The following is a 26,017-nucleotide window of genomic DNA, read 5'->3' on the forward strand; positions in this document are numbered from 1 at the left end:
CCTTTTGATTCTTTAGATCATTAAAATCACTTAATGGTTACAGAGTCTTCATGGAGATCTGTGTGATGATGAGTAACCGCATACCAACGTACTAACTGCTGCTCAAAAATTAACCCAATGAGTACCTCACACACACACACACACACACACAGAGGTCATATAGCGGTCCACTTCCTGGTTTGAGCACAGTTGCAGTTGAAACCAGCCTTAGTCCTTTTGGTAGCCTAACTCTAACTCGATCCACAGGCAACAACTAGAGGAGTATCAGACATTTGGAAAAGAGCGCCGGTAACGTCAACAGCGCCTTTCTGAAAAGTTAGACGACGTTCAACTTGAGCGCTCGGAGCGGCTGCAGAAAAACAAACTGCTAGGTGGACACGTTGTCTGAACGAGCGGCAACCTCCGGTCTTGAAACATGAAGCCGATGCAGAAGATAAACGGCTGGTTCAAAAAACCAAATAGGTGTGATTAGCTCATGTCTGGATGGACACACACTGTACGGGGGGTGAATGTTTTGATGACTCATCAGTTTTGATTTGATGAAGGATAAGAGTTATTCACAATAAGGCGTGTAGCTGACCTGATTGACAGGTGGGCGCGGTGTAACGGTTTGTCAGGAGGTTTAAACCCCGCCTCAGCTCCAGCTCTCAGCCTGTCGTTAGGTTGACTCAAAGTTAGACTGAGACAGCATTTCCAGCATGGAGACCGCCATCGATGGGACTCCAGCGCCCCCTGCAGGGACAGACGGGGGACGCCATTGATGAGACTCCAGCGCCCCCTGCAGGAACAGACGGGGGACGCCATTGATGAGACTCCAGCGCCCCCTGCAGGAACAGACGGGGGACGCCATCGATGGGACTCCAGCGCCCCCTGCAGGGACAGACGGGGGACGTCACTGACCTTTTCTTTGGTTCCATTTCTTTATTCACACTTGTGTTTACACATGAAGATAAAGATGAGCTGATACTTCCAGCAGCTGCTCGTCTGTATTTCATATCCACAACTTAAAAAAAGAGATGAAAATAGAGCTGCATTGCTTTTCTGCCACCTGGCTCTCCGACTCGTTTGATTGGCTATTAAAGCTGGCGGTGCTTCATTAGCGGAGGCAGCAGCTGGAGTTATATGATGTTAAACATGGTCGTCGCTCTGACCTTTACGGCCTCCTCCCGTCTGTCTCCGCCTGTCCGCGCTCATCGTGCTCCGTCGATTAAAGCAGAAAAACAGACTCATCAGCATTTATTAATGCGGCTGCAGCTCCGCCCGACACCGAGACATCCGTCATCTCATCCACACAGCGAGGACCGCTGCCAAACGAGACGCGGCCTCCACTCATCGGCCTGACGCTTTATCTTCTACATGTTGGTTTTTCAACAGGAGCAGCCTGACATTGTCCAGTGTGTAGCCTGATTTTTTGCGCTTTCACACTTGCAGAAAACTCCTTAATAAAACGGGCTTCATGACCACCATCTTCTTTAAATATTAGCTTTGGGATTAGCTAGCAGCTAACGTCTTTGATAAACCGACTTCACGTTCGAGCCGTCGACGTGGAGAATGTACGAGCTGATATCAGATTTAACAGCTCAGATGTTTGTGTGAAATCCAGTCTGCTGTTCTCTGTGTGGACTGGTTAGACTGGTTATTAATTATAACCGTTAGCTAGTTAGATCATACCTGTGTGTGTGTCTGTGTGTGTGTGTGTGTGTGTGTGTGTGTGTGTGTGTGTGTGTGTGTGTGTCTATTGTTAGAGCACACTGAGGCACACTGCCAGTGTCACATTAGCTCTCAGGTTTGTTTGTACAGGAGTGACTGTGTTTATGGCGCCGTGCCAGTACTGAGGTATTGTGTGGTATTGTGTCAGGTGTGTGTGTGTGTGTGTGTGTGTGTGTGTGTGTGTGTGTGTGTGTGTATGTGTGTGTGTGTGTGTGTGTGTGTGTGTGCTGTTAGTCGACTTACATTCCACACACGCTTAGAACACGCGACTGCCGTTATTTGATCCCCTGAAGAAGAAAATAAGCCCTACACACCTCACACCTGCCACCCTCAGCGCTGATCACAGTCCAACCTTTTTTTAAGATTCACTTTTTTTAAATAATGTTTTTCTCAAATTTAAACAAAATTAAGAAAATTTGATATGAGAGGAAAATGAGAAATCACAACATCCAGCAGTGAGATATTCCTAAATACTTTAAATCACAGTTTTAGTTTTTTAACTTCAGGTTTTAAGTGAATCAACTTTCAACATTTTTAATGAATTCTTTATGAAACTTTTAAACTCTGGGAAAACAAAACATGTTCAAGAACTAATACTGTAAACTCTCATTGATCTTTTGTTGCTGCATTCACTAGTGTCTCAGTACTCGACCAAGACCAGTCTCAAAACCCTTTTTGAAGGTCTCACCTCGGAATATAAAGCATTTTTACTCGGCCTTATCTCGGTCTCAGACTCCAGATTTCAAATCAAGACCGGTCAAGACCACCACTGATCGGTCATTCTAAACCTTGGTCAAGGTCCCGCCCTGCCTCGTTCTAAGTCTTGACTCGGTCTGGATGCCTAAATTACTTGGTCTAGGTCTTGGTCTTGGTTTCGGAGCACTCTGGTCTCAGATATGTCTTGGTCTCAGTTAGTCTGGTCTTGACTACAACACTAGCATCCACACACAGAAAGTAATGTCCGACAGAGTCAACCCACAGCGCTGACTGTACGCACAGACGATCAATGAGTGTCTCTTTAAGGTACAAAGTGTCTACCCATAAGAACATGTTTTCAGATACCCTTAAGCATCTGTTTGTAGCTTAACTATCGTGTCAGTTTTAAGGAAATCTATAACATTGTTTTAAGTTTCCTTTAGATTCTGTTCCAGGTTCCCCTAAGTGTCTGTTTTTATGCTCTTTTCTTTTGTTGTTCTTCTTCGTTTGTCACTGAGGACCCAAAGTGCATCTTGATTTCTGTTTTCATGAATAATCAACATGCACATTCCTCAAATCTGTCTTCAGAGATCATCATCTTTGTTCATCTCTGAACATCGAAGCTGAGCTGATCCCTCCGAGGACCGGAGGTCGGTCCAGCAGACGAGCTCAGACAACGGCGGAGAGGACGTTTTTAAATGACTCATTACAATAATACAGAGAAACTGCGATAATCAAGAGGAGAATTCTTCAGGGAGCGTGCCAGTCAGCAAGAGGAGAGTCCGGATTAGCGTCAGATTTCAGCTCCAGCTTCGGGACTGAAACCCGATCGAGCAGAGAAGAAACGCTTTGGTTTCAGCGGTTTCTGTTAGAGGGACAATAACTGTATGATTAACGGATTTCTTTAAACCTGCAGAGTCTCATCCCGTTCAAACCTCCGGGACGCTGGACGAGCATCATTCAGTCATTTACTATTCTGAGTGAGTGCTGTAAGATGGGGCCCTTTTAGGGAGGTTTCCTGTCATTTCAAACTTTGCATATTTTGAGCCACTGCTGTGGTTGAAAGTTGATCAGCCCTTGGGGGCCCCCTACTGGCCTGGGGCCCCCCTACAGTCGCCTGCCTTTCTGGTTGACAAACAGCATACCTGATTGTTCACACCTGAAATCAACGCCTGGAGTCGGGATTTGAAATAAATACATCTCTCTCTTTTTTTTAACCCCTCCTGCACCACAGAGCTATTTTACTATCTGCACTGGAAAGCTCCAACATGATGATCTTATTTATTATTTTATGATCTTATTATCGACAGAGATTTAAGAGATGAGGCGTTTGTAGAACTCAAAATAAAGTCTTCTCCTGGAAAGCGTCCCTAAAGATCAGAGAGAGAGAGAGAGAGAGTGACGCTGGTGAGACATGAACACTTAAAAATACAAACTTTATTTATCAAATATCTTCCAGCTGAATGTGTGAGTGCAGCGCAGACAGCATGCAATCGTTTCACATCATCAGGAATAAGAAATAAACACAGAAGATGAATGAGAGGGATGTAGGCTCAGGTAAGTCTCTTTACGTTCACTGGGATCAAAAACAGATTCACCTGGAGACGAGTAAAAAGTGAATGTGCAATACTTCAATTAATAAAAAGTATCTTAACATGAAGTAAATATAGTTTGCTCCCCATGTTGAAAACGTCTTCAACGGCGACCATCTTGGGTTTAGAATGAGGTCTTCCTGAAGGAGATCTCTACGTCATGAGTGTAAAATATGAACATAAAAAGATGAATGTGAGTCCTTATCTGAAACATTTAGCATCAGAAAACAAAGCAGACACATCAGAGATCCGTTTGAACAGTCATGGTCGTCACTCTGTTGAAGAGGCAGGAATATAAAATAAGGCATTTATTATTATTGATTTGATTTCCCTCCTCTCAGTTGTTCACTTTGTGTCCACAGGTGAACACCTCACTAACACATCTACAGCATGTGAGCTCCATGGACACCTCGGGTAAATATTACGGCAGCCCCTTCAGGACAAACTTCATGTTGTTAAGGTGCAGGTCGGTTAAGAGTCTGAGAGAAGAAGAACCATCAGGAGGACGATTGTTCTGGAAGAATTCATCTTTAAAAAAAGAGACCAAAAATCACTGAATCACTGTTGGAAGACGTCAGTGAATAGTTTGATTATTTCAAGACTTAGTTTTACGATTTTCTTCTTGTACCTTGAATGCAGCATTCCTCAAAGTCTGTGTTAAATGTGTCCATCAGAGCGTCAGTGTTAAAGGGGCGGGGCAAATATAAAGGCGGAGCTATGTTGCTGCTTGAATGTAACAAGAGTCCCGCCCCTGATCCTGATGACATCATAGTTCCTCAACCGAACCAATCACCTGCAGCTGCTGTTGTTGCTTGTGTTTTATGATGTCATCGTTATGTTGGCAGAGTGAGGGGGCGGAGCCTGAAGCCAGGTCAGGGTCAGGTGTCGGGTCAGGTGTTGGGGAAGGTTCCTGGGCGGGGTCAAGATGTGGGGTGGGGTTTGTTTCAGGAACAGGATCTGACTGGATGTCAGTCCTGTCATGTGACACCTGCAGCATTTCAGTTTCCACAGTTAGCTCCGCCCCCCTGTCCTCCACCTGATCAACGATCCCATTGCACCCTGAGCACCTCCCGCTGTGCTGTGACCCGTCCTCCCTGCATGTGTTCCACCTCTTCATCCCTCCCCTCCTAGTGGGTGGGGCCTGCCTGTATCTCCGGCTCTGATTGGCTGACAGTCGCCTGTTTCTGCGGCTCTGATTGGCACTGCCTTCCTGGTTCTGGTTCTGGTTGTGGATCCTGTGGACTCTCTGGAGCGCCAGAGCAGCGAGGTCGGAGTGAGACGACGTGCTGTCAATCATCCTCCGGCCCAGAGCGAGCGGCCGCACGGGCAACGCCAGCCTCAGCTTCAGCCAGAAGCGTGAGCGCGGCGCTTCAGACTGACTCCCTCTCCATGTGACCGAGGTGTTGGCGGCGTGCCGGAGCTGAGCCACCTCCACACAGGGCAGCTTGCTGACGGAGCGGAACACCACGGTGACGATGGAGGCCTGGAGGCCGTGTTGGAGGTACAGACCCAGACGACACTCCAGCAGGCTGAAGCTCTTTTCTGCCAGGAAGTCCGGACTGAGGACGAAAAGGAGGCGGCGGCTCCGCTGCATGGAGAGCATGACGGCCTCTGATTGGTCTGACAGAGGAAGAACAGGAAGTATTAATCTCAAAGACCTCAGCTTTTCATAGGCTCACAACAAAGAAGAAACACATTTCAAACTAGGGGTGAAAAAGACCACCTTGAATAGGTGGGTCGGTATCTCTTTTTTTTAAAGGAGCAGTTTGTAACTCTGACCCCCTAGTGGTTAAAATGGGTACTGCAGTCTACATTCTAAACATCATAGAGAGCTGTCCCCCCCCCCTCTCACTCAGGTCACCATGTGGTGGACTCTGAAGCTTCAGTGTTTATCCAGCTCTGCATGGGTCTGTAAACCTTTCTGTGTTCTAACCTCTCTCCATTTTTCAAAAGCATCTCCAATATTGATCCTAGTTTGAGCACGTTTCTGCTCGTGGAGCTTATTAGAAACATGCAGAGGCTTTTTAGGTCGGGTACAATCACTTCTATCTGAACCACTTCTCTTGACCGCTTCCATCGCTGCAACACCTGTTGACCTGATAACTGCTCTCATATCTGACAAACAGAGGGGCGTCCAAAACGGCCATGTGGGGGCGTGTCTTAAAAGCTCCTACCTTCTCTGGTCCAAAGAAATCCAGAGCATTCAGGAGCAGAATCTAAAGTTAGACCATCATTCAGTGTGTTTGTGTCAAACATATGATACAGTTTCAGTTATTGTGTTTTTGCCGGATCTTACATTTTACTTTCAATTAACTACATTTCTCTCTGTTATTTAATCAGTTTTCATTAAAGATACAAACCTCGGGTGTGATCATAGAAATCTCTCACTCTAAGATTCTGTGTTAAAATAATAGCTGCTTGTATGACTGCATTATGTCATGGTAAATATCTGTAGAGAATGGAATAATTCTTCTTGCATTATGTATAACCAAATCTTTTTGCTATATGTGCATGTTTGAAGATGACGTGTTTTGGTGCAAATGGAGGACATGAGATGAAAACACTTTGATGAATGAATCCTTTATTTAGAACATAAACTAAACTCTGAAAGAGTTAAGAGCATGACAAAGCACAGGATGCATTTTACAGTCAGTTCATCTGATAAGTATAAAAATATATAATAGCAAAATATCGCTTAAAATCAGAAACAATGACAAAAATAACAAAGGTTAAAAGAACTGTGAAACTCATGGAAAATAATATTTTCAATTGATGATAATTGAAATCTGTGAAAACACTTTTTGATCAGGACATTAAACTGTGGAGCTTTAAAAAGCTCTTACATTAAACTGTAAATTTCCCTCTATAAAGATGATCAAACTCTATTTCTCTAACAGACATTTATATTCCTCTGTGGATGAACCTCAATGATCTAAGTGATCATTTGATGTGACTTTTAGTGCCACCTAAAGGTCAACTGACTTATTTTTCCAAATACTTTTTTGTAATCATTAGATACCAAACTCTTTAAAGGTCACATATCATGTAAAATCCACTTCACCAGTAGCCCCTCCCCCAGGTGGGTGACACTCCCACAGCTAGGTGTTTGTTCTGCCCTCTGAGTCTGCCTTCTCACCGTAAACAATAGGACATGGAGCGAGAAAGACCGAGTACACCCAAGCCCTTCCAGAGAGGGGGCGTGGTCAGACACTGCTCATTTACATATTTAAAGGTACAGACACAGAAACAGCCTGTTCTGAGCAGGGCTGAAATAGAGGGGTTTATAGACATGATCAGATACAGGATCAGAGTGGATTTAGAACAAGAAACTTCACACACATGTTTTGAGGAGCTCTGAGAATTATTCCTCCAGACAGTTCCTCCAAATCCTGCAGCTGGACTCCTGAGAGGGATCTGAAGTACCTTACACACAGAGAAAATGAACGGATTGTGTGCAGATGAAAGGTGATTATGGTTAAAATACTGGTAATGAGAAGTCAAACATGACTGCAGCTGAGTTCATGAAAAGATGAATGATATGTTTTTTTTTGTTCTTCTTTGGAGAGCGGCAGCTGAATCAGACAAAAAGCTCAACATCCACTTGTCCATTCAGTACTTTGGTTTCTAAACTCCTGCTTGACTGGATCATCTTTATTTCCTCCCAGCTCAGATCTTTTAGACTCCCTGGTCCTTAAGTCAAAGGTAGGTACGAGTTGAAGGAGTTTCAAAGCATTAAAATAAAAGATCTGATAAGTTCTAAAGACCCTTTCCGTCCTGTTTTTGTTGCTAGAACACAACAAGCACTGATTCATTGAAATGATTTGCAACCATGCCACCTTGTGTTAGACAGTTGGTGGTTCAGTTATTTCTTAAATATGTCAAAACTTTACATTATAAGATGCTTCTGTCAGTGAGCACTTGGACTACAAACAAGGTTAACAACATGTAGCTTTTAGCTAACCTCCAACTTCAGTCCTGTTTTGATATTTATTTATTAAATTTAGAAAATATTCAGGGTTGTGAGGATATAAATCTTTTAATTCCTTAATGCCATGCAGCGCCATCATCAGCCCCTTCACAGGAACAGGAAGCTGCTTCCCGCCTGTTACTCTGGCTCTAGGTCATGTGACCTCCTCTAACACGTCTAAACACCTGGTGTCACGCTGCAGAGATGAGGACTTTGTGCGGCTCTTTGACCGTGTTGGTGACGAGTCCTGACTGCGTGTTTGTGCTGTTCTGACTGAGCATCCTCATCAGGACCCCCTCCGTACTGCTCCCCCCCTCCTTCCTGCTGCCGACCCTCCTCACAGGTAACTCCACCCTCAGCCTCTTCCAGAAACGAGACGTCAGCTCCTTTGACTTGTCCCCCTGCCATTGGACCAGCGCCAGCGCCATCCTGGCCCTCTTCAGCTCCCTAACCCAGACGTGCCTCTGGACCTGCTTGTACTGGACCAGGATCACCCGCAGGTGCCCGCCCCGAGCCATGCCGTCGATGCCGGCCTTCAACTCCAGGAGAGCCTGGGATCCCTGAGAGGCATAGCCCGGGCTAACGACCACCAGGACGCGCCTGCTACGAGCCACGAAACTCAGAGTCTCATCTGTGATGGCTGCAGAGAGAGAGGAGGGATAATGAAGAATGGAGGATGGATGAAAGGATGGATGAAAGGATGGATGAAAGGATGGATGAAAGGATGGATGAAAGGATGGATGAAAGGATGGATGGAGTGTGTTTCTGAGTGTGTGTCATGTTCTTCTCTGCTTGTTTATGACAAAGAGCAAATGGAGTAGAAACTGTTACACTCATTTAGCCGAGTGAGAAGAGCAGCAGCCTGACCTGCAGGAGACGAGTGTGCTGAAGTAGGAGTGTGTGTTAAGGTGTAGTTCAGGTGTAGTTCAGGTGTGTGTTAAGGTGTAGTTCAGGTGTGTGTTAGGCTGTAGTTCAGGTGTGTGTTAAGGTGTAGTTCAGGTGTGTGTTAGGCTGTAGTTCAGGTGTGTGTTAAGGTGTAGTTCAGGTGTGTGTTAGGCTGTAGTTCAGGTGTGTGTTAGGCTGTAGTTCAGGTGTGAGTTAGGCTGTAGTTCAGGTGTGAGTTAGGCTGTAGTTCAGGTGTGTGTTCAGGTGTGAGTTAGGCTGTAGTTCAGGTGTGTGTTAAGGTGTAGTTCAGGTGTGTGTTAGGCTGTAGTTCAGGTGTGTGTTAAGGTGTGAGTTAAGGTGTGAGTTAGGCTGTAGTTCAGGTGTGTGTTAAGGTGTGAGTTAGGCTGTAGTTCAGGTGTGTGTTAAGGTGTAGTTCAGGTGTGTGTTCAGGTGTGTGTTAGGCTGTAGTTCAGGTGTGTGTTAAGGTGTAGTTCAGGTGTGTGTTCAGGTGTGAGTTAGGCTGTAGTTCAGGTGTGTGTTAAGGTGTAGTTCAGGTGTGTGTTAGGCTGTAGTTCAGGTGTGTGTTAAGGTGTGAGTTAAGGTGTGAGTTAGGCTGTAGTTCAGGTGTGTGTTAAGGTGTGAGTTAAGGTGTGAGTTAGGCTGTAGTTCAGGTGTGTGTTAAGGTGTGAGTTAGGCTGTAGTTCAGGTGTGTGTTAAGGTGTGAGTTAGGCTGTAGTTCAGGTGTGAGTTAGGCTGTAGTTCAGGTGTGTGTTAAGGTGTAGTTCAGGTGTGTGTTAGGCTGTAGTTCAGGTGTGTGTTAAGGTGTGAGTTAAGGTGTGAGTTAGGCTGTAGTTCAGGTGTGTGTTAAGGTGTGAGTTAGGCTGTAGTTCAGGTGTGTGTTAAGGTGTGAGTTAGGCTGTAGTTCAGGTGTGTGTTAAGGTGTGAGTTAAGGTGTAGTTCAGGTGTGTGTTAAGGTGTGAGTTAGGCTGTAGTTCAGGTGTGTGTTAAGGTGTGAGTTAAGGTGTAGTTCAGGTGTGTGTTAAGGTGTGAGTTAAGGTGTAGTTCAGGTGTGTGTTAGGCTGTAGTTCAGGTGTGAGTTAGGCTGTTGTTCAGGTGTGAGTTAGGCTGTAGTTCAGGTGTGTGTTAAGGTGTGAGTTAGGCTGTAGTTCAGGTGTGTGTTAAGGTGTGAGTTAGGCTGTAGTTCAGGTGTGTGTTAAGGTGTGAGTTAAGGTGTAGTTCAGGTGTGTGTTAGGCTGTAGTTCAGGTGTGTGTTAGGCTGTAGTTCAGGTGTGTGTTAGGCTGTAGTTCAGGTGTGTGTTAGGCTGTAGTTCAGGTGTGTGTTAAGGTGTAGTTCAGGTGTGTGTTAGGCTGTAGTTCAGGTGTGTGTTAGGCTGTAGTTCAGGTGTGTGTTAGGCTGTAGTTCAGGTGTGTGTTAGGCTGTAGTTCAGGTGTGTGTTAAGGTGTGTGTTAGGCTGTAGTTCAGGTGTGTGTTAGGCTGTAGTTCAGGTGTGTGTTAGGCTGTAGTTCAGGTGTGTGTTAGGCTGTAGTTCAGGTGTGTGTTAAGGTGTGTACTCACTCCCTCCCGGCAGACTGTCTCTGTCAAAGATACACACGGTGTATCCGAGGTCATTCTCCAGAACGTTCCTCAGAGTGGACAGAACAAACTGCTCCTCCTCGCTGTTCCTCGCATACGAGATGTAGATGTCATACTCCTTATCATCTGTACACACACACACACACACACACACACACACACACACACACGCGCGCGCACACACACACACAGAGTTAATATCGACTTTATGTTTCCACGTCGTCATCTAAATGGAAACTCCCCCAATCTGATCCGATGTGCAGCACAGGAAGGCGCTCAGTCGACATGACGTGTGACCCGCAGCTTCATCCTGTTTGTGTTTTTGTGCTGAATTTGATGTAACAACTGTTTGTGGTTAAAATAAATCATCTTCCTCTCTGTAACGATGTCACACACTTGGAATAACAACCGGAGCCTCTCAGGGACAAAAACAACAACTTTGAGTGTGTTGGTGAACAAATCTCCAGGAGTGATTTCAAAACTTTTTTTGGTCTTATTTTTCGTTTGACCTCGACATTTAACATTTCACCCAGGTATTAAAACTACAAAATTGCCCTTTTTAAAAATAAGGGTGATAAGTAAATTTTTATGATCATTTTTAAGTTTCACTGGCATGCAGAGCGCGGTGCGGCGGTGTGGTCGTGTCTTTAAGAGTTAAAGCTTTGAAATAAAAACCTCTGGTGAAAATGCTTCAGCTGGCAGAAGCTCTCCTCACATCCACACGTTCACACTGAATGTTGGAGGGTTGATTGAATAAATCTGGCAGCTTGTCTGAAGAAGTTACACTTTCCTCTGTTCCACAGATACAAGGTTTAATAATCTAAATGCTCCGCCCGCAGCCAGACAAAAAACACCATCGTTAAAGAGCAGGAATTTAGTATCAGGTTATAAAAAAGTGAAGCTGTGAAGGTGAGACGGCAGATTTTTTGTTACCTGGCAACAACAGAGCAGCAGTTTTACAGCGGACAGTTTGTGATTATAGAAAAAGGTGCAACATTATGTAAACCTGTTTACAGCTGCGTCAGAGGCCGAGTCAGGCAGCACAACAGCAAACAGTAAAAACTCTCATTTAGATCCAATCTGAAGGTCCAGTCAGAGACACAGAAGACAGACCTGAGGGGTCACCTGACGCTCACCTGTGTGCCGCTCATCAGTGCCGAACCACGAGCGATAGAGCAGCAGCAGCTCGAGCCAGAAGACCTGATAGACCACGAAGAGGAGCAGCATGAGGACCAGGGTGACACCGAGACCGCAACCCAGCTCCACCGACGGCAACGACACTGCAACACACACACACACACACACACACACACACACACACACACACACACACACACACACACACACACACACACACACACACACACACACACACACACACACACACACACACACACACACACACACACACACACACACACACACACACACACACACACACACACACACACACACACACACACACACACACACACACACAGCATTAAACTCAACCTGCTCTGTGCTTTAGTCTGGGTTTGGGTCCGATCCCTGTTACCTCTATGACTAAATTAAAGGCGCAGTATGTAACTCTGACCCCTAGTGTTTAAAATGGGTACTGCAGTCTACATTCTAAACATCATAGAGAGCTGTCTCCCCCCCTCCTCTCTAGAGTGGATGCTCACTCAGGTCACCATGTGGTGGACTCTGAAGCTTCAGTGTTTATCCAGCTCTGCATGGGTCTGTAAACCTTCCTGTGTTCTAACCTCTCTCCATTTTTCAACCTTCCCCCCAATAAAATTCAGGAGTTTTGTGAGTGTGACAGATCTACATCAGAGTCTCTGTGAGGTTGTTTTCTCACCCTCCTCCTCCAGCTGAGCTCTGCGGGTCTTGAAGCCTTTCTCGTTCCTCACCGAGCAGTTGAACTCTCTGTTCAGGTCTTCAGACTGGAAGTCTTTGATCACCAGAACGCTCTCCTCCGTCCGGTCCCCGTAGTCGTAATCCACCTGACTGTGAACAAACACAAAATAAAAATCACACAGACTCAGCAGTAGAACACTGACAACTTGTTCCAGTCAGAGGACAGAGTCTCTGCAGACACAGTCACCACCACACATGTATGGAGGCCCAGAAGGGACAATGGAGCAGCTTCACTTTAGGAGAAGTCTGGATTTTATTTTGAAGGGGAAACATGCTGACTCTGTCTTTTAAAGGAGCAGTATGTAACTCTGACCCCTAGTGTTTAAAATGGGTACTGCAGTCTAAATTCTAAACATTTTAGAGAGCTGTCTCCTTGACCTGATAACTGCTCTCATATCTGGCAAACCGAGGGGCGTCCAAAACGGCCGTGTGGGGGGTCGCCTTAAAACTGCCTACCTTCTCTGGTCCAAACAAATCCAGAGCATTCAGGAGCAGAATCTAAAGGTAGAAGGAGGACATACTGGCTGCTGCATTGTTGTGTTTCCTTCATGTCTGATCAGATAGTAAAGGTCATTTGCGTGAGACTTTAAAGAGAAGGTAGAGTTTTTTTTCACACCTGTTGATTTTGGAGAATCTCTGATGGTCCGGGAGTTTATCCAGCGTTTTCCCATCGACTGTCCACCAGATGTCCCATCCAGACTCTAGGTACGGGAACAGACCTCTGCACACCAGACGCACCTCCGTGTCTGACAGGAAGATCGATATTTACATCGCGTTTAAATATCAGACATCTTTCACTTCATGTTTAAACAATCAGCAAGTAACACTTTACATTTATAACATTAGCAGGATTCAGTGTAATCTCATTTTATGAGACACACTCACAAACTCACACAAACTTATAATTTCTTTGTTTTTTTTGTCTTTGGAGTCGTTTGATGGACTTCCTGTCCGCCAGTAAATGTTGTTTACAAACATTTCTACTGACTGCACGTTTAATGCTTCTGTACTTTTCAATACTCTGGAAGATTTAAATAACAGAGATCGTATCGTGTATTATTATAGTATCGTATTTTTCTCCCCACATGGCGACGCAGTGAATCAGCTCAGCGGTTTAAAAATCCCACAGATCCTCTGCGGCCTACATGAAGTGAACTCAGTGCCTCTGTGATGACGGATCAGGAGCTCTCTAAACGCTCAGCGGGGACATCAGGTCAATAAACAGATCAATAACAAACAGAGCCGTGTGCTCCTCATGGGAAACACTATGAACTGTTTGAGTGGAGTAAATGCCACGAGGTTAGCCGGAGTGGAAAACAACGGACAGTTTGTTTTTAAAAAGGGAGACACAGGCGGAGGTCAAAAGGAGGAATTTAAAGGTTTGAAAGCACAAATAATTAAAAATAACAAATAAAGGAAAGCATTCAGCTCTAATTTAAAATAAAAGTTAAAGGGATGATAATTAAAAAAGAAAGAAGAAAGTTGAAGTGTTTTGATCTCAGCAGAACTTTTCTTCTTTTGTCCTTGTTTTTAAATCTGCATTTGACCCGAGGAAGAGTCTGAGACTCGACAATAAACAGAATGATCTCTACTTTTGTATTTGACACATTTTCCACCCGTCCCTGTTTTTTTCCCCCCTCACAGCATCATCTTGGCCGTGTGACAGTGAATAAACATGACCACGTCTTTTCTAAATCGGCGATTGTTTCTGATCAATAACACATTACCGCAGTGAAACGGTTCTGCTGTCCCACTCCATCACCATGACGACCGTATCCTTCAACATCCTCTGAGTGTCATCTGCACTGATCAATGTGTCTGCAGCCTCATCGCAGTGCCAGCAAAGAATCCGGATCTGTTCTGATGGTGTTCTATTCTCCCTTACGTTGAAAAATTAAAGGTCACATATTCAAAATCCTCTTCTCCATGTTCCTCTAACTCTAACATGTGTCTCTAGTCTACAAACCCCCCAATGATGAGAAAAGTCCATCCTCTCCGTCTTCTCCCTGCTCCACTTTTCAGAAAATGTGTGCTCTAACAGGCCGTTTGGAGATTTTCCCTTCATGACATCACAAAGGGCAGTAGCCCCTCCCCCAGGTGGGTGACACTCCCACAGCTAGGTGTTTGTTCTGCCCTCTGAGTCTGCCTTCTCATCGTAAACAATAGGACATGGAGAGAGAAAGACAGAGTACACCCAAGCCCTTCCAGAGAGGGGGCGTGGTCAGACACAGCTCATTTACATATTTAAAGGTACAGACACAGAAACAGCCTGTTCTGAGCAGGGCTGAAATAGAGGGGTTTATAGACATGATCAAACACAGGATCAGAGTGGATTTAGAACAAGAAACTTCACACACATGTTTTGAGGAACTCTGAGACTTATTTAAACTGAAGAGGAGGATATGTCACCTTTAAACTTTTTAAAGATGTCCTTCATTTTACTTAAACTCCAGTAATCAAAATGACCTCCTCGTCAAAAGATGTCGCTGTCAGACTAGGCGGTATCTTATGGTGTTGTATTGTATCGTTAGGTATAATGAGGCATCATTAGGAATTGTTTGGTATAGTATAGTATTGTGAGGTTTGGTTTAGTATCTTATGTATCGTCACTCTGAGATAGATGCAGCTGTGCTTCTCCTGTCCACCCACCTTGTTTGACGCTGAAGACCTGGTCTTTGGATGGGTGCAGGATGGTGGGCACCTTGGACACATTGGACGGATCTGAGAGAATAGAGCACAGAGTTGGTATTAAAGGTTTCAGTGAGCAGCAGCAGTAACAGATGTTTCAGGTGTTAGGTGTTAGCGTTGGCCGTCTCACAGACTGCGGTGACGTTAATGCTCCGGCTGAAGCTCAGGGTCTTGCCCCTCCTCTGGTACTGGACCGTGCAGTAGTATAAACCTTGGTGCTGAATTATCATGATGTGAAACTGCAGGCCGGTTCTTTTCTGCTGACGGTATGTGTTCCAGAAGGGATACGTGTCACAGCGCTGACACACGGACGACAGGAAGAGACGGGTGGGTTAATAATCTTACAAGCTAACAGAGGAATCACTGAAGGACAGAAAAACACAAAGAGGCATGAATCAACTCATTAAAAAACCTTTCAATTAGAGGTACGAGCAGGAGAGTCGTCCTGTCAGGGAATGGGCTTGTGGCTCTGCTCTCACTGTGTGTGTGTGTGTGTGTGTGTGTGTGTGTGTGTGCAGCGGTATGACTAACATATCAAACATGGCCGAAGACCTTCTGACCTGTCCCGAGCAGCTGATTGGGCCGTGGTCAGCCGGTGTGCCTCAGTGTACAATGGAAGACTAATTACGCAAGATCGGGCTGAGATTCTAACCGACTTCAAAATCAGTTGTACGACTCAGCCTGAACTCGTCCCCTGTACGCCGTGCTTTATTTATATTTTTGTTGTCCTGTCTCTTTATCTGATTGAACATATAAATATGTTCTTTTTTTTTTTCTTTTTTTTAAGATTTATTTTTGGGTTTTTTGTGCCTTTAATGCAGAGAGAGGACAGTGGATAGAGTCAGAAACCAGAGAGAGAGAGGACAGTGGATAGAGTCAGAAACCAGAGAGAGAGAGAGGACAGTGGATAGAGTCTGAAACCAGAGAGAGAGAGAGGACAGTGGATAGAGTCTGAAACCAGAGAGAGAGAGAGGACAGTGGATAGAGTCTGAAACCAGAGAGAGAGAGAGAGGACAGTGGATAGAGTCTGAAACCAGAGAGAGAGAGAGGACAGTGGATAGAGTCAGAAACCAGAGAGAGAGAGAGAGGACAGTGGATAGAGTCAGAAACCAGAGAGAGAGAGAGAGGACAGTGGATAGAGTCTGAAACCAGAGAGAGAGAGAGAGGACAGTGGATAGAGTCTGAAACCAGAGAGAGAGAGAGGACAGTGGATAGAGTCTGAAACCAGAGAGAGAGAGAGAGGACAGTGGATAGAGTCAGAAACCAGAGAGAGAGAGAGGACAGTGGATAGAGTCAGAAACCAGAGAGAGAGAGAGAGGACAGTGGATAGAGTCAGAAACCAGAGAGAGAGAGAGAGGACAGTGGATAGAGTCAGAAACCAGAGAGAGAGAGAGAGGACAGTGGATAGAGTCTGAAACCAGAGAGAGAGAGGACAGTGGATAGAGTCTGAAACCAGAGAGAGAGAGGACAGTGGATAGAGTCAGAAACCAGAGAGAGAGAGAGGACAGTGGATAGAGTCAGAAACCAGAGAGAGAGAGAGGACAGTGGATAGAGTCAGAAACCAGAGAGAGAGAGAGGACAGTGGATAGAGTCAGAAACCAGAGAGAGAGAGGACAGTGGATAGAGTCAGAAACCAGAGAGAGAGGACAGTGGATAGAGTCAGAAACCAGAGAGAGAGAGGACAGTGGATAGAGTCTGAAACCAGAGAGAGAGAGGACAGTGGATAGAGTCTGAAACCAGAGAGAGAGAGAGGACAGTGGATAGAGTCAGAAACCAGAGAGAGAGAGAGGACAGTGGATAGAGTCTGAAACCAGAGAGAGAGAGAGGACAGTTGATAGAGTCAGAAACCAGAGAGAGAGAGAGGACAGTTGATAGAGTCAGAAACCAGAGAGAGAGAGAGGACAGTGGATAGAGTCAGAAACCAGAGAGAGAGAGAGGACAGTGGATAGAGTCAGAAACCAGAGAGAGAGAGAGGACAGTTGATAGAGTCAGAAACCAGAGAGAGAGAGAGGACAGTGGATAGAGTCTGAAACCAGAGAGAGAGAGAGGACAGTGGATAGAGTCAGAAACCAGAGAGAGAGAGAGGACAGTGGATAGAGTCAGAAACCAGAGAGAGAGAGAGGACAGTGGATAGAGTCAGAAACCAGAGAGAGAGAGGACAGTGGATAGAGTCAGAAACCAGAGAGAGAGAGAGAGGACAGTGGATAGAGTCTGAAACCAGAGAGAGAGAGAGGACAGTGGATAGAGTCAGAAACCAGAGAGAGAGAGGACAGTGGATAGAGTCAGAAACCAGAGAGAGAGAGGACAGTGGATAGAGTCAGAAACCAGAGAGAGAGAGGACAGTGGATAGAGTCAGAAACCAGAGAGAGAGAGAGAGGACAGTGGATAGAGTCAGAAACCAGAGAGAGAGAGAGAGAGGACAGTGGATAGAGTCAGAAACCAGAGAGAGAGAGAGAGGACAGTGGATAGAGTCTGAAACTAGAGAGAGAGGACAGTGGATAGAGTCTGAAACCAGAGAGAGAGAGAGGACAGTGGATAGAGTCAGAAACCAGAGAGAGAGAGGACAGTGGATAGAGTCAGAAACCAGAGAGAGAGAGGACAGTGGATAGAGTCTGAAACCAGAGAGAGAGAGGACAGTGGATAGAGTCAGAAACCAGAGAGAGAGAGAGAGGACAGTGGATAGAGTCTGAAACCAGAGAGAGAGAGAGGACAGTGGATAGAGTCAGAAACCAGAGAGAGAGAGGACAGTGGATAGAGTCAGAAACCAGAGAGAGAGAGGACAGTGGATAGAGTCAGAAACCAGAGAGAGAGAGAGAGGACAGTGGATAGAGTCTGAAACCAGAGAGAGAGAGGACAGTGGATAGAGTCTGAAACCAGAGAGAGAGAGAGGACAGTGGATAGAGTCAGAAACCAGAGAGAGAGAGAGGACAGTGGATAGAGTCTGAAACCAGAGAGAGAGAGAGAGGACAGTGGATAGAGTCAGAAACCAGAGAGAGAGAGAGAGGGGAATGACATGCAGGAAAGGGGCCGCCTGCCTGGAGGAGCAATGCCTCCACACATGGGGCGCGCACTAACCACTGCACCACCAGTGCCTGTCTTTTGTTGACTTTTTGACCCATTTGGATTGACATCATGACGGTCTGACTCTGCACAGCGTCATCAGTCTGTCTGAGTGTTGGCTGATCGTGTTACCGAACTCGTGGTCTCGTGGTACCAGCTGACGGTCGGCTCGCTGTCGGTCATCTTGGTGACCTCCTGCAGGTCGGGACACTGCAGCATCTTCCCCTCCTGCAGCGGGATGACCGCCTGACTCGTCACCCCAGCGAGTGGAAGCCGGCAGGCGTTGCCACGGACGACCTCTTCACGCTGCAGGACGGTGAGACGCATGGCGATCTTACTGCAGGACGTCTTGTTGCTGCAGAGGAGAAAAAATAAAAGACGGTTTAGGATTCTGCAGTTTAAGAGCAGGGTCGTGTGGGGGGGGGGGGGACTGAGTGTTAGACTTCTTTAAGTGGAAACATTAAAAACCATGATTGTAGTTCTGGGTAAACACGCAGCAGAGTGGTGACTCAGTCCCAAAGACAGGAAACAGGAAGTGGTGTCTGACCACACAATGTACATCACATCAGCAGAAAGTACACAGCCAGCGGACCGTGAACATGCAGTTAGATTAGGAGATAAACTACTAGAGTGTGTGTGTGTGTGTGTGTGTGTGTGTGTGTGTGTGTGTGTGTGGTCTCAGTCTGCAGCATTGGTAAGAAAAACTCCACGTTGTGATCTTCATCAGGCTGCAGCCCAGATTACATCTCCTGTGACTTCAAACTGTGAAGCACATCCTGTGTGTGTGTGTGTGTGTGTGTGTGTGTGTGTGTGTGTGTGTGTGTGTGTGTGTCTGTGTGTGTGTGTCTGTGTGTGTGTGTGTGTGTGTAAAATATATTAGGCCACGTTTAAATAGTAAATGGACTTGAGCTTGTATATTTCTTTTCTCGTCTTCTGACTCCTCAAAGCTCTTTCACACTGAGGTCACACCTACACATTCAGACCCGGGACATCGACTTCCTGTTTGAGGAACATGTGACAAGAAACTCCAGAACAGACTGAAGAAACCAGGTTAGTGAAACTTTGGTCCCCAGTGGAATAACCCAACCACTAACCCTAACTCCTGACCAGTTCCCAGTCTGTGTATCACACCTCTGATTGGACCTCTCCTCTGTGGATCAGGAAATCTGATCATTTGTTGGGATGTTTCCAGAGGTCGTCGTAGAGGTCATTGTAGGGATACTTTGAAGACAGCAGAAGTCACCAGTTGAACCCGGTTTACACTGAATAACCTGAAAACATGCAGATCACAGACTCCGCCTCCTCCTGAACTAATGTAAGTCAGAGAGACCGGGGAGGGGGGGGGGGGGAGGGATCTGCCTGAACTTGTCCACCATTATCAAGATCACAGCAGAGCCGTGAGACAGTCAGTGGGAGTGGGTCTGTGTGTCTTATTATTAACAGCAGCTGAAGCTTTCCATCTCATATTTAGAGAGTAAATGAAAGTGATTGTGTGGCGGTCTGAGAGAGACCAGGACCCTGCAGGGATTAAAGTGATCTCTGATCCTGTTGGCGGGTGTCACATGCTGGTCTGGACCGTCTCCAGCTGACGGGTCAGATCTGAGCTCCTGACTCTCCATTTGTGTAATCCTGTGAGCGGCGCCGCAGCAGATCTTTGAGGCGCTCTGGAGCCACTTTGTCTGATTAAGTGTTGGAGGACGGAGGATCGAAACGCAGCGAGCAGCAGATACAGAGAGTGATGAAGAGGAGGAGGAGGAGGAGGAGGATTCACTTCTCCCTTTATTTAACTGATGTACATATGTTTGATTTTTAACTTCTTGTTATTTTTGATAATTATATTCCTGTTTTCTTTAAACTCTCTCTTCACTGGACCTCGGTGACTCCCGGCCCTCGTCCTGATCCACGGGAAGGGACGCGTTTTACAACGTTTTTTATGGTTTCATGAGAAAATAAATATTTTCCTGAGTCTACCTGCAGAGTGTGTGTGTGTATAAATGACTCTGAGCTACATGAAGCACATGAAGTGTGTGTGTGTGTGTGTGTGTGTGTGTGTGTGTCTGTTTGTCTTTGTGTGTGTGTGTGTGTGTGTGTGTGTGTGTGTGTGTGTCTGTTTGTCTTTGTGTGTGTGTGTGTGTGTGTCTGTTTGTCTTTGTGTGTGTGTGTCTGTTTGTCTTTGTGTGTGTGTGTCTGTTTGTCTTTGTGTGTGTGTGTGTGTGTGTGTGTGTGTCTGTTTGTCTTTGTGTGTGTGTGTGTGTGTGTGTGTGTGTGTGTGTGTGTGTGTGTGTGTGTGTGTGTGTCTGTTTGTCTTTGTGTGTGTGTGTCTGTTTGTCTTTGTGTGTGTGTGTGTGTGTGTGTGTGTGTCTGTTTGTCTTTGTGTGTGTGTGTGTGTGTGTGTGTGTGTGTCTGTTTGTCTTTGTGTGTGTGTGTGTGTGTGTGTGTGTGTCTGTTTGTCTTTGTGTGTGTGTGTGTGTGTGTGTGTGTGTGTGTGTGTGTGTGTGTGTGTGTCTGTTTGTCTGTGTGTGTGTGTGTGTGTGTGTGTATGTATGTCTGTTTGTCTGTGTGTGTGTGTGTGTGTGTGTGTGTGTGTCTGTTTGTCTTTGTGTGTGTGTGTGTGTGTGTGTGTGTGTGTGTCTGTTTGTCTTTGTGTCTGTTTGTCTGTGTGTGTGTGTGTGTGTGTGTGTGTGTGTGTGTGTCTTACCGCAGCATACAGATGTAGAGTCCGGCGTCGTCCGTGGCGGCCGGCTGCAGCCACAGGCGGTCTCGGTCTTTGCTGAATCTGCGGCTGAAGAGAGAAACACGGGAAATCAGAAACGATTGAATCAGAACGCCGTTAGAACAAACTGTGATGCGTTCAGGGACGCTAATCGAGCTGCTCGCCTCCAACACATCATACATCGTGTGTGACGGCAGATCGTTACGCCCACTTCATCGTCCAGTCGCTCGCCCATCCCCCAACTCCACTCTGATAAACTGAACCAGTGTTCAACTCTTAAACTGAGCTGTTAACCAATCAGGTCACTGCAGCAGATCAAGCAGGGACTGAAACCATGAACAGGATATTAATGGATTGTTTCCACATCTGACAGGACTTCACCTCAGACAGAAACATCAGCTCTGCTCTGCAGGAGATTTATAAAGCTGACCATGTTACTGGTGTTTCGGCTCGTTGGCTTCTCATGACCCTGATGAAGGCGATGAAGAGACCAGAAGTGCTGACAGGAAGTGACCAGAGCTTTTGATAGGAAGTGTGTGTGTGTGTGTGTGTGTGTGTGTGTGTGTGTGTGTGTGTGTGTGTGTGTGTGTGTGTGTGTGTGTGTGTGTGTGTGTGCAGCGGTATGACTAACATATCAAACATGGCCGAAGACCTTCTGACCTGTCCCGAGCAGCTGATTGGGCCGTGGTCAGCCGGTGTGCCTCAGTGTACAATGGAAGACTAATTACGCACGATCGGGCTGAGATTCTAACCGACTTCAAAATCAGTTGTACGACTCAGCCTGAACTCGTCCCCTGTACGCCGGGCTTTATTTATATTTTTGTTGTCCTGTCTCTTTATCTGATTGAACATATAAATATGTTCTTTTTTCTTTTTTTTTTTAAGATTTATTTTTGGGTTTTTTGTGCCTTTAATGCAGAGAGAGGACAGTGGATAGAGTCAGAAACCAGAGAGAGAGAGGACAGTGGATAGAGTCAGAAACCAGAGAGAGAGAGGACAGTGGATAGAGTCAGAAACCAGAGAGAGAGAGGACAGTGGATAGAGTCTGAAACCAGAGAGAGAGAGGACAGTGGATAGAGTCAGAAACCAGAGAGAGAGGACAGTGGATAGAGTCAGAAACCAGAGAGAGAGAGAGAGGACAGTGGATAGAGTCAGAAACCAGAGAGAGAGAGAGGACAGTGGATAGAGTCTGAAACCAGAGAGAGAGAGGACAGTGGATAGAGTCAGAAACCAGAGAGAGAGAGAGAGGACAGTGGATAGAGTCAGAAACCAGAGAGAGAGAGAGGACAGTGGATAGAGTCTGAAACCAGAGAGAGAGAGGACAGTGGATAGAGTCAGAAACCAGAGAGAGAGAGGACAGTGGATAGAGTCTGAAACCAGAGAGAGAGAGGACAGTGGATAGAGTCAGAAACCAGAGAGAGAGGACAGTGGATAGAGTCAGAAACCAGAGAGAGAGAGGACAGTGGATAGAGTCAGAAACCAGAGAGAGAGAGGACAGTGGATAGAGTCAGAAACCAGGGAGAGAGAGGACAGTGGATAGAGTCTGAAACCAGAGAGAGAGAGGACAGTGGATAGAGTCAGAAACCAGAGAGAGAGAGGACAGTGGATAGAGTCAGAAACCAGGGAGAGAGAGAGAGGACAGTGGATAGAGTCAGAAACCAGAGAGAGAGAGAGGACAGTGGATAGAGTCTGAAACCAGAGAGAGAGAGAGGACAGTGGATAGAGTCAGAAACCAGAGAGAGAGAGGACAGTGGATAGAGTCAGAAACCAGAGAGAGAGAGGACAGTGGATAGAGTCAGAAACCAGAGAGAGAGAGAGGACAGTGGATAGAGTCAGAAACCAGAGAGAGAGAGAGAGGACAGTGGATAGAGTCAGAAACCAGAGAGAGAGAGGACAGTGGATAGAGTCAGAAACCAGAGAGAGAGAGAGGACAGTGGATAGAGTCTGAAACCAGAGAGAGAGAGAGGACAGTGGATAGAGTCAGAAACCAGAGAGAGAGAGAGGACAGTGGATAGAGTCAGAAACCAGAGAGAGAGAGGACAGTGGATAGAGTCTGAAACCAGAGAGAGAGAGAGGACAGTGGATAGAGTCAGAAACCAGAGAGAGAGAGGACAGTGGATAGAGTCAGAAACCAGAGAGAGAGAGGACAGTGGATAGAGTCAGAAACCAGAGAGAGAGAGGACAGTGGATAGAGTCAGAAACCAGAGAGAGAGAGAGGACAGTGGATAGAGTCTGAAACCAGAGAGAGAGAGAGGACAGTGGATAGAGTCTGAAACCAGAGAGAGAGAGGACAGTGGATAGAGTCAGAAACCAGAGAGAGAGGACAGTGGATAGAGTCTGAAACCAGAGAGAGAGAGAGAGAGAGAGGACAGTGGATAGAGTCTGAAACCAGAGAGAGAGAGAGAGAGAGAGGACAGTGGATAGAGTCTGAAACCAGAGAGAGAGAGAGAGAGGACAGTGGATAGAGTCAGAAACCAGAGAGAGAGGACAGTGGATAGAGTCAGAAACCAGAGAGAGAGAGGACAGTGGATAGAGTCAGAAACCAGAGAGAGAGAGAGAGGACAGTGGATAGAGTCAGAAACCAGAGAGAGAGGACAGTGGATAGAGTCTGAAACCAGAGAGAGAGAGGACAGTGGATAGAGTCAGAAACCAGAGAGAGAGAGGACAGTGGATAGAGTCAGAAACCAGAGAGAGAGAGAGAGGACAGTGGATAGAGTCTGAAACCAGAGAGAGAGAGGACAGTGGATAGAGTCAGAAACCAGAGAGAGAGAGGACAGTGGATAGAGTCAGAAACCAGAGAGAGAGAGAGAGAGGACAGTGGATAGAGTCTGAAACCAGAGAGAGAGAGAGAGGAGAGTGGATAGAGTCAGAAACCAGAGAGAGAGAGAGAGGACAGTGGATAGAGTCAGAAACCAGAGAGAGAGAGGACAGTGGATAGAGTCTGAAACCAGAGAGAGAGAGGACAGTGGATAGAGTCAGAAACCAGAGAGAGAGAGGACAGTGGATAGAGTCAGAAACCAGAGAGAGAGAGAGAGGACAGTGGATAGAGTCAGAAACCAGAGAGAGAGAGAGAGGACAGTGGATAGAGTCAGAAACCAGAGAGAGAGGACAGTGGATAGAGTCTGAAACCAGAGAGAGAGAGGACAGTGGATAGAGTCAGAAACCAGAGAGAGAGAGAGAGGACAGTGGATAGAGTCAGAAACCAGAGAGAGAGGACAGTGGATAGAGTCTGAAACCAGAGAGAGAGAGGACAGTGGATAGAGTCAGAAACCAGAGAGAGAGAGAGGACAGTGGATAGAGTCAGAAACCAGAGAGAGAGAGGACAGTGGATAGAGTCAGAAACCAGAGAGAGAGAGGACAGTGGATAGAGTCAGAAACCAGAGAGAGAGAGGACAGTGGATAGAGTCTGAAACCAGAGAGAGAGAGCGGACAGTGGATAGAGTCTGAAACCAGAGAGAGAGAGGACAGTGGATAGAGTCAGAAACCAGAGAGAGAGAGGACAGTGGATAGAGTCTGAAACCAGAGAGAGAGAGAGAGAGAGAGAGAGGACAGTGGATAGAGTCTGAAACCAGAGAGAGAGAGAGAGAGAGAGGACAGTGGATAGAGTCTGAAACCAGAGAGAGAGAGAGAGAGGACAGTGGATAGAGTCTGAAACCAGAGAGAGAGAGAGAGAGGACAGTGGATAGAGTCTGAAACCAGAGAGAGAGAGCGGACAGTGGATAGAGTCAGAAACCAGAGAGAGAGAGGACAGTGGATAGAGTCAGAAACCAGAGAGAGAGAGAGAGAGGACAGTGGATAGAGTCTGAAACCAGAGAGAGAGAGCGGACAGTGGATAGAGTCAGAAACCAGAGAGAGAGAGGACAGTGGATAGAGTCAGAAACCAGAGAGAGAGGACAGTGGATAGAGTCAGAAACCAGAGAGAGAGAGGACAGTGGATAGAGTCAGAAACCAGAGAGAGAGAGGACAGTGGATAGAGTCTGAAACCAGAGAGAGAGGACAGTGGATAGAGTCAGAAACCAGAGAGAGAGAGAGGACAGTGGATAGAGTCTGAAACCAGAGAGAGAGAGAGGACAGTGGATAGAGTCAGAAACCAGAGAGAGAGAGGACAGTGGATAGAGTCAGAAACCAGAGAGAGAGAGAGGACAGTGGATAGAGTCTGAAACCAGAGAGAGAGAGCGGACAGTGGATAGAGTCAGAAACCAGAGAGAGAGGACAGTGGATAGAGTCTGAAACCAGAGAGAGAGAGGACAGTGGATAGAGTCAGAAACCAGAGAGAGAGAGGACAGTGGATAGAGTCAGAAACCAAAGAGAGAGGACAGTGGATAGAGTCTGAAACCAGAGAGAGAGAGGACAGTGGATAGAGTCAGAAACCAGAGAGAGAGAGGACAGTGGATAGAGTCAGAAACCAGAGAGAGAGAGAGGACAGTGGATAGAGTCAGAAACCAGAGAGAGAGGACAGTGGATAGAGTCTGAAACCAGAGAGAGAGAGGACAGTGGATAGAGTCAGAAACCAGAGAGAGAGAGGACAGTGGATAGAGTCAGAAACCAGAGAGAGAGAGGACAGTGGATAGAGTCAGAAACCAGAGAGAGAGAGAGGACAGTGGATAGAGTCTGAAACCAGAGAGAGAGAGAGAGGACAGTGGATAGAGTCTGAAACCAGGGAGAGAGAGAGGACAGTGGATAGAGTCAGAAACCAGGGAGAGAGAGAGAGGACAGTGGATAGAGTCTGAAACCAGAGAGAGAGAGAGAGGACAGTGGATAGAGTCTGAAACCAGGGAGAGAGAGAGGACAGTGGATAGAGTCAGAAACCAGAGAGAGAGAGAGGACAGTGGATAGAGTCAGAAACCAGAGAGAGAGGACAGTGGATAGAGTCTGAAACCAGAGAGAGAGGACAGTGGATAGAGTCAGAAACCAGAGAGAGAGAGAGGACAGTGGATAGAGTCAGAAACCAGAGAGAGAGAGGACAGTGGATAGAGTCTGAAACCAGAGAGAGAGAGAGAGGACAGTGGATAGAGTCTGAAACCAGAGAGAGAGAGAGAGGACAGTGGATAGAGTCAGAAACCAGAGAGAGAGAGAGAGGAATGACATGTGGAAAGGGGCCACGGGTGGAAGCGAACCCGGGCCTACCGCTCGAGATGAGAGTCTCAATACATGGGACGCGCGCCCTAACCATTGCACCACCAGCGCGCCCCGGCCTGTAAGATTCACATTAA

The 26,017-nt window shown here is 46.5% G+C and overlaps 1 protein-coding gene across 2 annotated transcripts in view; it reads right to left on the reverse strand.

The window, feature by feature from the left end:
- Positions 1-3,823: 3,823 nt before the first annotated feature.
- il1rap (interleukin 1 receptor accessory protein) overlaps positions 3,824-26,017 on the reverse strand; it is a 33,741-nt gene continuing 11,547 nt past the window's right edge. The window contains exons 4-12 of one of the 2 annotated variants that reach the window (XM_065960286.1): positions 20,790-20,873; positions 18,224-18,446; positions 15,162-15,330; positions 14,993-15,064; positions 12,960-13,089; positions 12,285-12,433; positions 11,581-11,724; positions 10,427-10,570; positions 3,824-5,618 (exon numbers count right to left, since the gene is read on the reverse strand). In XM_065960286.1, the coding sequence (XP_065816358.1) occupies positions 4,765-5,618; positions 10,427-10,570; positions 11,581-11,724; positions 12,285-12,433; positions 12,960-13,089; positions 14,993-15,064; positions 15,162-15,330; positions 18,224-18,446; positions 20,790-20,873 (1,969 nt within the window). In that variant the 3' untranslated portion in view covers positions 3,824-4,764. Of the gene's footprint in view, positions 5,619-6,559; positions 8,606-10,426; positions 10,571-11,580; positions 11,725-12,284; positions 12,434-12,959; positions 13,090-14,992; positions 15,065-15,161; positions 15,331-18,223; positions 18,447-20,789; positions 20,874-26,017 lie in introns of those variants that run through there. The other variant, XM_065960287.1, reaches the window with a different exon arrangement.

The sequence above is a fragment of the Labrus bergylta genome, chromosome 11, assembly GCF_963930695.1.
Source record: "Labrus bergylta chromosome 11, fLabBer1.1, whole genome shotgun sequence".
NCBI classification, from domain to species: Eukaryota; Metazoa; Chordata; class Actinopteri; order Labriformes; family Labridae; genus Labrus; species Labrus bergylta.